This window comes from Struthio camelus, chromosome 20 (genome assembly GCF_040807025.1).
Source record: "Struthio camelus isolate bStrCam1 chromosome 20, bStrCam1.hap1, whole genome shotgun sequence".
Lineage (NCBI taxonomy): Eukaryota > Metazoa > Chordata > Aves > Struthioniformes > Struthionidae > Struthio > Struthio camelus.
This window is the reverse complement of record NC_090961.1, coordinates 11,972,264-11,987,714: the sequence shown is the minus strand read 5'-3', so window position 1 is coordinate 11,987,714 and position 15,451 is coordinate 11,972,264. Positions and strand designations below refer to the sequence as shown.

At 42.2% G+C, this 15,451-nt stretch overlaps 1 protein-coding gene across 3 annotated transcripts in view; it reads left to right on the top strand.

Moving 5' to 3' along the window:
• PNPLA7 (patatin like phospholipase domain containing 7) overlaps window positions 1-15,451 on the top strand; it is a 137,136-nt gene that overhangs the window by 49,979 nt on the left and 71,706 nt on the right. For all 3 annotated transcript variants that reach the window (XR_011135650.1, XM_068915160.1, XM_068915161.1), the window contains one exon: window positions 5,566-5,679. Coding sequence is in view for 2 of the 3 variants with exons in the window: in XM_068915160.1 (XP_068771261.1) it covers window positions 5,566-5,679 (114 nt within the window). In the remaining variant the exon portion in view is untranslated. The remainder of the gene's footprint in view (window positions 1-5,565; window positions 5,680-15,451) is intronic.

The window sequence follows — 15,451 nt, the reverse complement described above, 5'->3', positions numbered from 1 at the left end:
ACTGGGCAGGCTTGAAAATTCACTTGAAAGGAATAATCTGCACCACAAACTATATTTTGGAATTATTTGCATTTTGCTCTTTGGTTATGAGAGAACTTGCCCAATAATTTGTTCGAGTGAGGCCGCATTTATGCGGAGAAGTGATACCTTTTATGGGCCAGCAAACAGACTAGCATAAAACAGCCCCAGTTTTGGCCAAGTAAGTCCTCCCTGAAGACTCAAAAATGTTAAGGCTAAGCATAAGAATAGCTATGCTTACTTCATTGGGACTGTTCACACGCTTGAGCAAACACTCAAAGTGATTTGCTGGATGTAGCTCAAAAAGGAATTTGGAGTAATTAGACCAGCTTGTGGAAGAAGGCACTTGCTAGATTTTACTTTCCAATTGTGTAATTCGGAGAGCTGTTAAGAAGTGTCAGGGATGACTGTTGAAAATGAAGCCAAGAGGTCATGAGAATATACATTGCTTTCCCCCCTTTTAAAAGATTTATAATAACTTTTTTTTTTTCTTGGTAAAAGCTCTTGGTAGCTCTCTTTCTTGGTAGCTCTTTTTGAGCTAGGATGGTGAATTGTATGCATCATACGCAATCCATCATACATGTTTTTGTCACTATTTAATACTGAACTAAGAAAATAAAAACCTATCAGTTAGAATTAACCAAGAGGGACAGTAGTAAGCTCATAGATCTATTTATAGGTTTTATTTCCCTTTGGTTAAGAATAGGAAAAACAGAACTGCAGCAGTGAAGGAAGGACCATGACCTATGGTAATATTTGTGATCAATTAGAAGAACCACAGAGTATATAACACTCAAATTTTATACGCTCCGTGATGCAAGTTATTAATAGTGTTTGCAGTGTTGCTTCTTGCAGCTCTTAGAGAAGATCCAGTGATTGGAAGTGGAAGTGAAGGCTATGAAGGACAGACAGGCTTTCGAGAATGTGATGGAGAAAGAAGGGAGATGAGACGTTGTTGATGCTTGCCCTAAATGAGGAACCAAAGGGCAGATCTCTGAGACGGGCAACCAAAGAGGGGGACGGGACTGCTGGATTAAGGCACAGGAAGAGACTGGTTTCAAAGGGGAAACAGCATCATAATGTTGTTTGCTTTTCCCTAGCTGGAACTCTGCAAACCTACATTATCTAACGAGATGGGAAAGAGAGGACCAGCAAGTCTAGGCAGAGCAGAAGAGATGATGGACTCCAGCCTTCAGCGAATTCCAAGCTAGAGGATTGTTTGAGAGAGAGGTGAAGAGCAGGGATGGTATATGGGTGGATTAAAAACTGTAAGGGGAGACCAGAAGGTAATGCCCTACACCAGTGATGAGCAGGGAGGCTGAATTTATTCAGAGGCTGGTTAGCAAGGAGGAAAGAGCAGATGTTACGAGAGAACCAAAGGATGGAAAGATGTGCTGTTTTGCCTCAAGCAAAATGTCATGTTGACTTCACTTTGAAAAGAATCCTGATAGAGGTAGGAAAGAGGCCACTGATTCTTTCTTCCACTGGAGTAAATGCTGTAGCTGTGTTCATGCTGGCATGAATAAATGATGATTATGGAAGTCTGGGAAGGAGCTCAGAGAGCGCCATGGGTGATTTTCATTTATTTATTTACTTAGTGGTTTTAGTCCAATTTCCTCCTTTAGGGTCAGATTGAATAAGAATTAGAAGGTAATATTATTTCCTGAAACATTTGTTAATGTTATGGAAGTGGCTTAGCGATGTTTAACTGCTGCAGACTTGGTGGATGATCTCGACGTTAAATTTGAAAGGGAATGAAGGAAATAATCTTCTGGGATTGATGCTGCCCAGTCAATAAAAATAATTTTAAATTATGAAAATAGGAAAAGGTTGAGAGTGATCTGTACGTAGGGCTGTACTGACATCCTGAGGGATGGAAACAAGCAAAATGGGAGGGGGGGGTGACAGTAGTGGAAGCATTGCCTGCATGTGGCAGAAGAATTAATTTAGGCAATGCTTGGGTTGTACTTGCTATGTATGGGAACTTCGGTGTGACTCTGTGGGAGAACATTGGGATATTAATATATAGATGCAAGAAATTCACAGAACAAAATGGAGGAGTTGGTTGGAATTTTTTTCAAGGCATGAAACCAAACGTGGAGAATGCAGGAAAAAGTGATGAATAGTAGTCAAAGGCGAAGCACAGAACCGAGTGCGATCTTGTTAGTGAGGAGAAATCAGTAAGAAGAAATGTGTCGATGAACAATAAAATGTGAGAAAATGGCTGAGAAAAGACAGATCTCAAGAGATGGTCGATATTAGTGTTGGGGTACGTTGGGGATTCCTAAGATTAATTGGGATGTATCTGTTAACTTCTGAGATTAGGGGATGAATGGCAAATGGGGGGAAATAGTGATTGGTAGAGACTTTAACTTCTCAAAGGCTTTTAGGGAAGAATGTGTACTGCCAGCAGTGATAGGGTGCAGTACACTTATCAGGGAGGCAATGTTTTAGGCCTAGTTTTAGAGGGAAACAAGCTCTTCATGGAAGACCTTGTCATAGGATATAATTTTGTATCAAGTGATCACAGATGGATTTAGTTCCTGTTAAAGTTCAAGCTAGATCTAAGTCTTGTACTGTTTAGAAAGCTGAAAAAAAAGAAGTATTTGTTCAAGAGTTTCACTGGACTGAGGAGCTCAAGGATTTGAATATGGTTGAAGACTGAAATTATTTTAAGTGACTGAAAACATTGCGTGAAACTGGTTTGTCTAAGCAACTTTCTTGAACGTAGTGAAGACAGAGAGTAATCCTACAGATGGTCCAAATATTGAATGAGAACTCTCTCATTTCCAGTGAAGAGGAAGTGTTATAAGAATAGTTATGGGATAGCTAATAAAGAATAGTGCGTGGTCACTGGGAATAGCAATATCCAAGAGGAAAGGAAAACTTGGAGTTTCCTGGTGTGCAGTGCGTGGCACCCAGATGTTCCCCATGTTAGAATACAGGGGCATATTTGCCCGAAAACTTCAAAGCTAATGATAAGATTTATATTGAATGTGCATGTAAGAGTAGTACAAGATGCATTTCTTGCAATCATTTGGGAATCGCGTTCGGCAAAGTCCCTGCAATTGCAGGGCTACCTATTGCTGGCGGTGCTGCAGGTGCCGCTTGCTCTGGAGATTCAAATGGCTCCTCACGAAGGAGATTGGAAAAAAGTCTTCGTCTCCCCGTGTCCTGCCCAGGACTAGGTGCTATTCGGACAGAGCAATTAAAGTTGCAATTTGAAATAAAATAAATAGAAGAAAGAAATCCCTAAGGCTTTGCTATGAAGCTAAAATTTTATTCCCTTTTTACAAGCCTCATCCTTCCTGAAAGACTTGCGAGCCCTTTAGAGCACAGTTAATTTTATGTACTTACATATAACAAAAAGAATAGAAGAGGATGTGAGACCGTTTGAGTGTTTTTCTTTATACAAATTGAACTCCATCAGGTGATGAGTGCCTGAGAAGGAAGGGCTTTATTTCAACAACTAAAAATTTTTCACCCTACTTTCAAGGTAAGGAAGCTAAATTACAGCTCCAAAACCTGCAATCAAAAGCTCGTAACAGAGGATAGAGATAAAGAGAAGGCATTAAGCAACCACTTGGGGAACCCAAAGGGGACTTGTTTCTTTGTAAATTTGTTAGATGGCATGATTTTTCCCCTCCGCCCTTTGATCTATATAGTTAATATAAAAGGTCATAACATAATAAAACATCACTGGCAGCCGAACAAAAAACAAAGGCCAGGTCTTGCAAAATGCTGTTATTTTAAGTTTACTCGTACAGTTTTTCATGGATGACAGTTGGTGTTTACTTAACCACTTTACTAGCGGTTGCAAAGAGTTAATATTAGCAGGCTTTATGGGCTTGATAGCAATTTTTTGAGATCTGGATGTTTAGGCTGGCTGAATTGTCCGTTTTGTGCACATGTAGCCTTCTGAGTAGGCACTCTTGTTGTAAGTGGATTCAGAGTTGTGTGATTTTTAAATTAATTTTCTTCTGCTGTGGGCAGGTCTACGTGCCTGCGAAGCTGGCACAGCTTAGCCAATGCACAATATATTATATAAAAAATGGAGACTTTTTATTGGACGGAGCTGTAGTTTTATAATGAAAGCATTACTTTGTGTTGGAATTTGCTGTAACCATAAGCTTTTGGAGCAAATGATGCTTAAAAATCTCCCCATCATGTATTATTTGCTGGGAAACTCAAATGAAAAGCGATGTTCGTTTTTAGGCCAAGTGTCCATAAGCTGCTGTTAAGAGTGAGCAGTGGTTTTGTTTGTGTGTTAACATCAGTAACTTCAGCTACTGCACTGGCTAGCATTTTCTTTCTAAATACACGATGTATGGATTTAAACCTGAGCAAACGTTGCTTATTGCTAAAACTTGCAAAACCGTGCACCGGGCTGTTACTAAGCAATGAAGCGTTGTAGCTCACGCCTGAGCTCCGAGTGACGCCATCTCGCCTAGCGGGCCGTCGCATTAGGCATGGGAAGATATTTCACCAGGGAGTTTGATTTCTACGTTTCAAAACAAAATAAAACCTTGTAGTGGGTTCGGCGACCTGCAGAAAATACAGTGGGAGATTTCAGAGTACTTTAGTGAAACGGCTGCGTTTTGTAGAGTAGGATTTTAGAATCCTTTTTTGGTTTATGTTGTGTCAGGCTGTCCCTGTAAAGCAAAATATTTCTGTATTAGCTTTTATGGCACGATCATATTCTTCTTTAAACTTCTATCTTCAATAGAAGAAATGTTTCTAAGAGAGATGACTGCTCAAACCCGACCAATGTGCCCAATACTTTCACATGCAGGCATGCCTGTGCTAGCCTAAGCGTGAAAACATATATTAAAGAAAAAAAACCAATGCTGCTTCTGGCCAAAAGGTGGTGACTTGTTCCTCATTTCTTTCTTTAATTTTTAGTTTACTCTTTAGTTTTCAAGAATTCTTTGTTATTTCAGAGTTGCTGGTATTCAACGTCTGAGAGCAAAATGAAAATATTTCAGAGTGGCATTGGAAAAAATAAAAGAAAAAAAGCAGCGTGTAAGCGGTGTGTCCTTTTTTTTGTGGATTTTCCCCAATGAAAAATGGTTTAGAAGACATAATGCTAACTTCCATTGTGATGTGCGAATTCAGTGCTTGCCTCAGCCGTGACTGCTTTTCCGGGAAGCTGCAGCCCTTATGCTGAGTTTGTTTGGAGACGCTCTGCGTGAGAACTTGCAAAAGCTCAAAGAAAACTTTCTCTTGTAATACTGTCGGTGTTGTGGTGCTGTAGGTTCTCGTTCCGTGGAAAAACTGCGACTGTCTGAGATAACAGAATGCAGGTTTGTCAGATCCAGAATAAGTAGATGCTGCTGCTCGCAAATGGATGCGCCTTCAGTAAGCTGCCTCCGTAAGAGCTCTGGGGGGAAAATAACACGGTCTGTTTAGAGTGTATGTGAGCGAGGAATATGGCAGTCCAGTTCTTGAGACTGTCTGGTTCAGTTTCTTATTCCTGACGCTTTATTTTTGCAGTACAGTGTGAATTATCTTTAAAAGTTTTGCCTTTTTTTTGTCTCCCTCTTTCAGGTAGAGGCGTTAACCCATCAGCCTAGAGCCACAACAGTGCACGCAGTCAGAGATTCAGAACTTGCCAAACTCCCCGAGGGAGCACTGACGTCTATCAAGCGCAAATTCCCCCAGGTAGGAGAATTTAGAACTGTTCTCTGTCTATCTCGAAAGATATCTGAGGAGCAAAAACTCCCCGTTACTGCCAAGTCCTTGGGGTGTTTCTGTATGACTGATAGCTGCTGAGAAAATGTTTTGCTCTCTTAGTCTGAGTGATTTTTCTATACTAGACTTTAACCAGCTTCTCTTCCTTTAGGTTCTCATCTTTTCTGGCCTGTCTTATTGCAGTGCTGTTTTGCATTTCTGGAAGAAGTTCATGCTAAAATGTAGGACGTGCATATTTAGCAAAGTGGAAATCACTTAGAGCTGTTGATAATAAACGAAAGTTTAATTTCTAAAATCACTTAAAAATGTTTTTGTTCATTTGTCTTCCTCGCTAGGACTCAAAGTCAGCGCTAGGTTTTATGTGCCTCTATTTCAAGAGCATTGATATTTAGGGGTTGGCTTTCCTCTTCCTTGCATTTCATGCTGTCAATCCTCATTTTGCAACTGCCATGTCTCTCTGTGTCCTGAAGATTGTGATTGCTCTCTTGAATCTATCAAATCATCTATCTTCTTTAATTCACTTGACATTATACCTTTCTCCTGCAAATCTGGAGAGTGACAGACTTGAAATTTAATTCTTTCATCCCTAAGTGCATCAGGGATGTTATACTAAGCATTAAATCATTGCAGTAGCCTTAGAGGCAGTTCTTTAATGCTGTTACTTTTTAATTTTTCTTTTCTCTAAGACATGTACTTATTTTACCAGATTTTTTTCAAAAACTCGACTGCAAAAGTAATGCAACTAACTAGAATATGAATGTTCTTTTGCTTTCCTAATACCCATAATACCTCTTTTTTTTTGGGGGGGGGGTGGGTTGTAAAATATAAAACCTATATTCATGCATTTTCACACCACAACAATTGTGGAGGCTTTATCAGTGTTACTGCTAGGAGAATGTGCTGTTTCATCACTGCAGTAAATGTTCAGAAGTGATGTCACTTGAAAATAATCTTCCTGGTTTTCCTGCAAGCATCGCTCTTTACTAAGATGTTTCTGAACTTCTGTTATGGGTTGTTAGGCGCTGAATTTGCTGAGTCTCTCCTGAATAGTCCTGTAACTTTGGTCTCCTATATGCAATGTAATAGGTTTCCTGACCACCTTTATGAACTGGTAGCAATGTGCAAGTTCTGTTCGTAACTAGCCCCAAAGTAGCTAAAGATAGCATGACGTGCTGTCTTCAGTAGCGCTTTTATATAATATATCGCTCTCGTTGCTGACTGATCAGGAAGTGAGGAAATGAGCCCAGTGGAATTCAAAATTGCCCAACTCCCTACCTGGTACATGGCCTTAAATGTTACCAGTAAACATTTAAACAGTGAATTTACTAGTAAACAGTAAACCTTTAATATTTAGTAATGCTTTGGATCAAACACCGATCTGCACAAAGGCTGCGTTCTAATGCTGCCTTTTTGTCTGCAGCAGTAATTGACTGCGGTGTCTTTTCTCTCCCTTCCCTTTTCCCATGCTCCCAGTGGGCAGAATTGATTTTTGTCCTTTTCCTCCAAAGAGTATTGTTGTTTTTTGTCACTGCAGGGGTGTGAATCTTTGCTTTATAGTTAAAGGTGAATTTGAGTTTTACACTTATAGTACAATTCAAACATATTAGTAGTACAATTCAAGTATCTTCCCATGCCTAAAGAAGGCAGTCTACCAGCTGCAAATTCCTGACCTTTTTGAATAAGGAGTTAGTTGTCTCTAGACTTGCATATAGTTTAGCCAGCTAGCTGCAATGAAACAGAGTGCTAAAATAGATCTTTTTAAAGAAATGTGTCTCAAACCAGACTGTTAGAAAAACACGTTCTTATCTGCTGCTGTTTGAGTTTTCCAAATTTCCCCAAGTGTTAAACTGGTACTAAAAATGTAAAGGTTTAAACTTTTGCTATCGAATGTTTTTAGAACAAGCATTACAAACAAAGAGGAGCATGAGGTAAACTTTAACTTGGGGATTTGTGCCGCTAATGCCTTTAGACTGTCCTAAGAACCGAAGATAAAAGGTTTACGATATGATCTCAAAGTTCATGCGTTTCCCTTTTTTGTCTGTTAGATCCCTCAGACAAATGGAGACACGGATAGGAGTGAGTGAGTGAGAGTAATGGAGCAAAACAATCAGGTGGAAGGTTTGAAGTCAGGCAGAAAGTATGAAGTCAAGCGTAAAGTTCAGGCAGCATACCAGAGGGAAGCTTCTGAGCTAGAAATGAGTAAGTTGCATACACAGAATTGGTCTGGGTAGCAGTTGCCTAGAAAAAGGAATCCCAGGTTTATATGACATCAAAAACTGAACATGACTTAGCAATGTCATGCAGTTATGACAAAGACAAAAACAAAAACAACCTCCCCCCCCCCCAAACCCACAAAAGACGAGCAAACAAAAAAACAGCTATGATAATAAAATGCTTTCTGAACTGAAGAAATTCTTGTATTCTTCCTGATACCAGAAAAGCTTTAGTATCTGCCTGCAGCAGCACACTTGAAAAAAGATGCCAACCAATTGAAGAGAGTCTGGAGGTCAGAAAGGAGGAGGACTGGTGTTTAGGAATATGTAAACCTATAAAGGCAAAAAGAATGGAAGGCTAAAGGAAGACATGAAAATTATTTTCAAATACATAAAGTTAGAATGATTTATACTCAGGATTTTATGATGATCTTTTCCCTATCCAACGAGAAGACATACAATTACGAGGGGATAGCAGGCGCACTAGTTCCTACGGAAGGAGAAATAATTGACTAGGTAGCAAGAGCTAGCTTGTGATTCAGCAGTGTGACGGATGATTTCCCTCTTAGTCCTCTGCAGATCAGAAAATCTTTTTTTGAGGGTGGAGGGGAGAAGCAGCTGTGCGCCCGGTCAAACACAGGGTCCCCTAATGACGGATAAGGTTAAGTTAATCTCGCTCAGTGGAACAGCGATTGATGCTGTGGCATACAACGTGGAAAAATAGCACGAGGGACACTTGGTGCTTGGGGAAGCACCATATCCTCACCTTAATTTTTTAATCTTCTTCCCCGGGCATCTGCTTTGGTCCTGTCAGAGACAGGACACCGGTCTACTGGGCACTTTGTTGTGACCCGCTGTTGGTGCTCTTATTCTGAGGGAACAGACGGGTGGGTGGGCAAGAGGAAACTAATGTGAATTATACGTAACAGCATAACTTTCAGAGTACCTGCCCAGAAACGCGAAATATTATTTCTGGACCCTGCGCAGTCTGAAAAGAATCAAATGCCTATCTCCTGGTCTCTTAAGAGAGCGTCCCAACCCTGAGGCTCCCTGGATAAGGCATCACGGATGTTCCCAGTTGAAGGTGGTCCACAGTGCAAAACTTCTCCCTTGCCTTTTCAGGAATTGGGCCAGAGGGGGCGTAACTCTCTGGGCATAGTGGCCGAGGCACTGAGCCAGAGAGAGCATTTGCTCCTCTGACAGCGCCAGTTCTTGCTTCTGGTGCTGCTTGAAGCTTTTCAGAGTTGCAGGAGTGAATTGGAATTGATTTTTTTTTTTTTTCTTCCCTATTTTCATTGCTGCTTTCACTCCTGAAAAGTAGGACAGGGAATCAGCTCATGATTTTTGGCATCATCAAGCAGTTGCGAGCAGTAGCAAGAGCGCACAATTTGTTAAGAGATTACAGAGATGTTCTAACATCAGCGTACAGCTTGGATCTCATTTCATAGATTATCTTTGCCTCTGCTGAGCTGAGATTACTTTTGTACTCAGCTTTAGTAACTTGAAATTTGGACCTGTGGTAGTTGATGGAAATTGCGTTGAGAAATTGCTTAGAAGCCACGGGGAAGTGAACTGTAAGACAACCTGCTGGTAACAGTAGCGCATGCTAGAAAGTACGGAGTTTTTCTGCACCTCCATTTTAATTCTCCAAGTCTCACCTTGGGTTTTAAATATATTCAGAACCCATCATCCATCTTGAACAGCGAGTGCTGCTGTATCTTTGCATGGATATTTTAACTAGAGCTTTTCTGAAGAGAACTGAGCCTTCCCTGGGGTTGTCCGCCTGGCCAAGTTAGCGCGGTAGCGTGCGCTCTGCTCAAAGCGCTTCCCTCGAGCGCTGTGGGCCTTATGCCCCGCGTTAGTTAAACGTGACGTGGCAGCAGTGGAACAGGGCAGGAGAGGCCACGCTTCCAGCTTTTTCTGAAATGTCGGTTCTCCTGGCCCATTAAAATAGATTTTCCTGGACTGTGGGAGAAGCGGGGGGGAAAAGCAGAAAAGAAAAATGCTCAGCGGAAGCGTAGCCAGCGACCGTGGCTACCCGACGCGAGGCAGGCAGGAGGGCGCTTAGTCATAGCAGCCAGGCGAGACTGACGTTTTTCTTCGAGACACAATTGATCACAAGCGTTAGAGGCTCAAAGGGCCCCGGGAGAAAGGTTCAGTTCTTCTCTGTGCCCCAGCGGCATTTGTAAAGGTGCCAGAAAGTGTTGCGAGTGAACGTGGAAGATGTGTTTTGTCGCCGCTGTTCCCGAGCCTTCAGGAGTGTTAATGCGGGACCCCTTGCTAAGCTGCCCGAACCTGTGACAAGCGGTGCGCTTCGCGGGCTAGCTTTATCTGGGGCGATGTAAAGCTTCAGTCGTGCCGTGGTTTTGTTCAAGCTGATGATCTGATTTACCTCTCCTCCTCACTGGTCCCCGGCCCCAAAACCTTAAGAAAGTTGGCAGGGGGAAAAGCTCAAGTCCTGAAACGAGCTCTACAAAAATGAACCAGCTATTATGTGCTTCTGTATGGACGAGATGGCCGCTATTACTGTTTAACTGCGTTTAGTGTGTGGGACAGAAAACCCTTGGCAGCCCTGCTTTCCACACTAGCTTGTTCGTAGTGCGTCCTCAGGTGGTAGAGAGCCCATTTCCCTGTCCTTTAACTAAATCCCAGATGTGTGTGGAGGTCTATAGTACCCTGCTCTGAAGGTGTCAAACTGTCATTTAACTTACTTAATTTAAACGTGGCCTGTTGGTTGGCTGATTTGAAGCATAAGAACTTAACTATTGAATAGCTTATCTTTAAACTTCAGAGTTGCAGGTGAAAATATTTAGTTTAACTGTAAGCCGTTTTGTTCGCTGCAAGAATACTGTACTTTGGGGTACAGTTGATGGTGTTTTCACTAAGGGGGATCAGAACAGACTTGGACGGAAAAAAGTTCAAATTTGTAGGGCTGTATGTTGGTTGGCTGTATGGGACCCAAACTGGCATGCCAGGTTTGCTCCCTGATTACTTTAGCCAAAGCTGGTTTCCTAAACGAGGCCTACACGCGAACTTGAAACAAGACGCCGTTAACAAGAGATGGTACGGTCCTTCCTAGGACTGGTCCTCTACTGTCTTGCATCGGTGCTTGGCTGCTTAGAAATATTGAAAATAACCTAAAGTTAAATCGGAGCCTTAGTTCAGATGTAAAAGATACCACTGTCTTCAGGGTGATGCCTTGCAGCAATAGCAAAAGGAAATGTTATGAAGCTGTTGAGTTTGACTCAACCTGTTGTTTGTTGGGGTTTGTTTTGCCTTTGTGCTACAGCATGGGGCAGCACTCTTAGGTGCTCCAGCCTCCCCTCTTTCTTCCCCCCTGAAATGCCTACAGCTGTTAAAAATTGCTGGAGCTCTACTCTGAGGGAAAGCTCTCAAGGTGGGTATCTGCCCATGGAGGGACAGGAGAGGCAGGAGGTGGTTAAGTGTCCCTTTGCTGTGACAGTTACAGTTACAGCCCTGTTACAGGGCTGCTCATCCAAACATAGAAAGAATAGCTGAGCAAATTCAGGCAAAACGATTTTTTTTCGATATCCAGCATGATAAATTATTTGCATACCCTTTGGAAAATGATGGATTCTTTGGCTCCTTGAGGTGCTTCTCTGCTTTGGAAGCACCTGGGTTAGAGGATGGATGTCATCAGATAAGCTCATGGTCGGGTGTGATTTCTTGGCCCCGTGTACAGCATAGAGCAGAGCTGATGAATGTATTGTTTCATTTTTGTTTCTGTTCTTTTCTGTGTTTCTTCTCTTCTAACAAAGATGGTTTTGTACTACACAATGTCTCTTAAATTATTTAATTGTTACTGGTAATAGACTGTGAATATGGAAATTGGATCTCGATGTAGGTTTTTTTTTTTTTTTGGAGTTTTCCCAAGAGTTCTCTAAGTCAGTTTAATAGAAAGTTAGTTAAGACAGGAAAAATAGCTTTGGTGCCATCTGTTTGTATTAAGAGATTGCAGATTTGTCAGGCAATCTATAATATTCATAGAAAAATACTTTCCTTTGCATGCACATTTATATACAACTGAATTCTCATTAAAATTATTCTGAAAAAGGCTTATTGTAAAGCAAATCCAAATTTCACAGTTGAGTAGAAACAGAAGCTTTGAGTAGAATCCAGGCTTGGGAAAATTAGCTAGGTATAAACAAGAAGTTGAAATATTTCAGAGGATTACAGGAAATAAAACACCAGTGTAATCATAGCCGCTCAGCCGTGGGAAGGATAGTAGCTGTGAAGCAAGTGGCACTCAGGATAATACTGAATATGTGAGCCGGATGGAGTGCTCAGCTGTGCACTGGTACCGTCACTAGCAGGTCACACTGTGTTGTAATACTGTGTGGTCCCTTTGCTGAAGGAAACTAGTTTTTAAAACTGAAATAAGCCATTTTAACATAGGCAGATGTAGAGCCTATGTGAATGGGAACGTGAAGTTTAGTCCTTGCCCTGCAGTGCACGGGCTGCAGGTTCTGCTGCGTAATTTTACGTTTGTGAAGCAGAGGGGAAAATTGGCTTTTGCAGTGTCGGATGCAGAAACGGAGACCTCCACGTTCATTATAAGGGAGCTGGGGGCGTTGGAGGCTGCTAAAATAACTTGAGTGGATCTTACTTAGCCTGAAGTCGTTTCAGAAGCAGCCATGAAGACACTGTGTTACCAGGCAGATGAGGTGGTAAGGCAAAAGCCAGGCTGGAGAGGATGCCATTGTGCTGAAGGAAGTGCCCTACTGCTGTTCCAGAAAGAAATACATTTATCCCATTCGGCCTTGGATGAAAGCGTTCTGACAAGTTAATCTGAAAAGCTGAGTAGGTGGGAGGAGGATCTTTTTCCTTCCTTTGTGAAATGCTTGTCTTCACTCACAACTGAACGTCCTCCTTGGGGTCGGCTGATCTTTTTTACAGTGCCAGTAGTGCCCTCAAGAGGAGGAGAGCTTTCGGGGCTCTTGGGGAACGGCACTGACCCACCTGGAATCCCAAGTAGCTGTTGAGAAAAAGAGATGCTCAGTTTGCAGTGATTCAAACCAATATTCTAGCCCTGTAAAGTAGATTTTCTTCCTTCTGGCTTGAGAAGTTGCTTGCTCAGAGTGTGTTTTTGTTTGCTTTTGGGTGTTTTTTGTTTGGAGTTTTTTCGAAAGTCGACCTAAACATCCAAGCAGGTCTCTAGGATCCAGGCTAACGCTGCCAGACTGCAAGCGCGTGTGTCTAGATTGCAAAGCCTTGCAAACGGGGAACTTTCTGTGTCCTTTCACAGCTTGAAACAGTAGCGTTGGGTAATATAGTGTCCTGCTTGTGGCAGGGAGAGGTTTAACCGAAGTGCAGCAATTCAGAGTGCGACTCCGTTTGCACAGGGACACGTAAGGGAAGTGTCTCTGAAGTGATTAACTGTTAAGAAAGGGAGTGCAGGATCTGCTCACTGCTACTGTTGTTTATAACCATGAGGAATGATGAATTTGGCTTCCTAACCAACTCAAACATATTTGGGTCTATCCCTAGTACAGAGGGTCAAAAAGTTGCAATTGCTTTGAAGGCAGTTAATGATTTTAATCTAATATAGAAACCGTCCGGGGTTCTTGAGAAAGTCAGAACTCCAACTAGCTGGCTTTCTGCAGAACAGATTTTTCTTCAAACGGAAGTCCAACCTGAATGCTAAACTGATTGACTCGGTGCCAACAGATGGGGCTGTGAAGCAGTTTGCGTGGAGGACTTGGGCGTGTGTTTGCAGGTCTGGGTGGATGGGTGCTAGAAGAGACTGCAAAAATCCGGAGTGTGCTATAGGAGTGAACGTACCAGCTGTTTCCGATTGTGCTGGTAAAGCTATCTGGGCCGGGGCGACGGGTGCTGCAGTGGAGAAGAGCATTTTGCATTTTCTGGGATCTGCTCTGTGGCTGAGTAGCTCCAGTCCCAGATTTCCAGTGGGAAATCACATGTCCTTTTTTTTTTTTTTTTTTTTTTTTTTTTTTTAAAGTACAGAAGCAGCCGCTTGTGCTGGAAAGCTTGGCACGTGTAAGAGTCTTCCAAACTTGTGTTCTCCAGCACATTTATAAAAACTTTTCTTTCCCTGCTATCCCTGTCCATGGCCTCCTATCCCAAGGGCTGATTTCTGCTTGCTTCCTTCCCCTCCTTTCCTCAGAAAGCTGAACCTGTCCCCGCCGTGCTGCTGCAGGTCGTGTCCCGGGAAGGGCAAGCATTGCAGCTGCACCAGGCCCTACCAGGAAGTCCTGGGGCTTCCTTGCCATAGTCTGTTGGCCATGGCCACATTTGCATGCACCTCTGCTGCTCCCTCTTGTAGAATAAAGGCATTTGAGCTTCCAGTGGGTGGTTCCTTTATTATTATTATTTATTTATTTTTGTCTCTATTGGTTTTGAGTTCTCCCCATTTGCACTGGATTTGGTGAATGCTTATTTCGCTGCCCTACAGAATAATGGATGTGGGTCGATCGTTGAGGCTTGGGTCTGTTGTTGATTAAAAGGCTTCTGGTCAAACTGCTCTTAAAGAAAGACATTGCCATGTTGTGAAAGAAAACTTAGTGTATGTATTACAAAACTCCAAGGAAATTTGAGGCCAGCTCGTAGCTAAAATCTCAAATGGATGTTCTTTCTACGTTGCCATGACTGCAACAGAGTGACTCATCCTGTTATGGTTAGCAATTTGCTTGTCTTACAAAGTCACTGGGGAAATAATTTTTCCATATCTATATGTACCAAGGCTGGAAGGTTTGCTTTAGCAAACAAGACAAATAATATTTCCTAGTATTAGGAGCAGCCAACTGGAAAATGAGACCAGCAGGATCTATTCTTAGTTCTGTCATTAACCTTGGACGTTTTCTTTAACCTAGCCATAGGTCTCCTTAACTCTCTGTAAAGCAGAAGAGATGATTTTAGCAAGTAGTTAATATCCTGGTGTTTAAAGTGGGCCAGAAGTATAAAATGTTGGTGAAAGATATTTCTGTAACTGTTGGAGTAAAGTCATAGTGTGTAGGTGGGTTGTTAGGTCAGTGTGCGTGAGATGTATGTAGCGAACGCTGTCAAGAGGTGGATTATCTCCCTTAGGAAGGGAAGTCAGTCTGATAATTAAGAATTCCTTTCCTTCCCTCCCTGCCGCCCCTATTTGAGGCAATTGCCAGAGCTGGGTGTAATTATGGAAAGCTGAATCCCAGAACTGCAGGTTTAGGCGTTGTAAAGTAGTAATGAGTTCATCTAGCGACGGGGTGGCAGCAGGCTCTTGGTACGTTTCTGAGAAATTGTAGCATTTCAGATCTTGGCTGAGATTCCAAAATAATTGAGGTTGACAGTTTGCTTGCAGTGAGCCTCAGTTAGTCATTGCATGTTAATGGCAGCAGTCTTGCTAGATCCGTACTCTCTGAGTATGGAAGATTGTGTCTGTTATTGATGCGAACAGGAGGAACTTAAGAGTTGATCATGTATCACTGAGAAGATAGTTAATGTGGCATCTTTAGGAACTTAGTTATGACTGTGGTAAATAAATCACTCAACTTTGTTCAGCTCTTACTCCT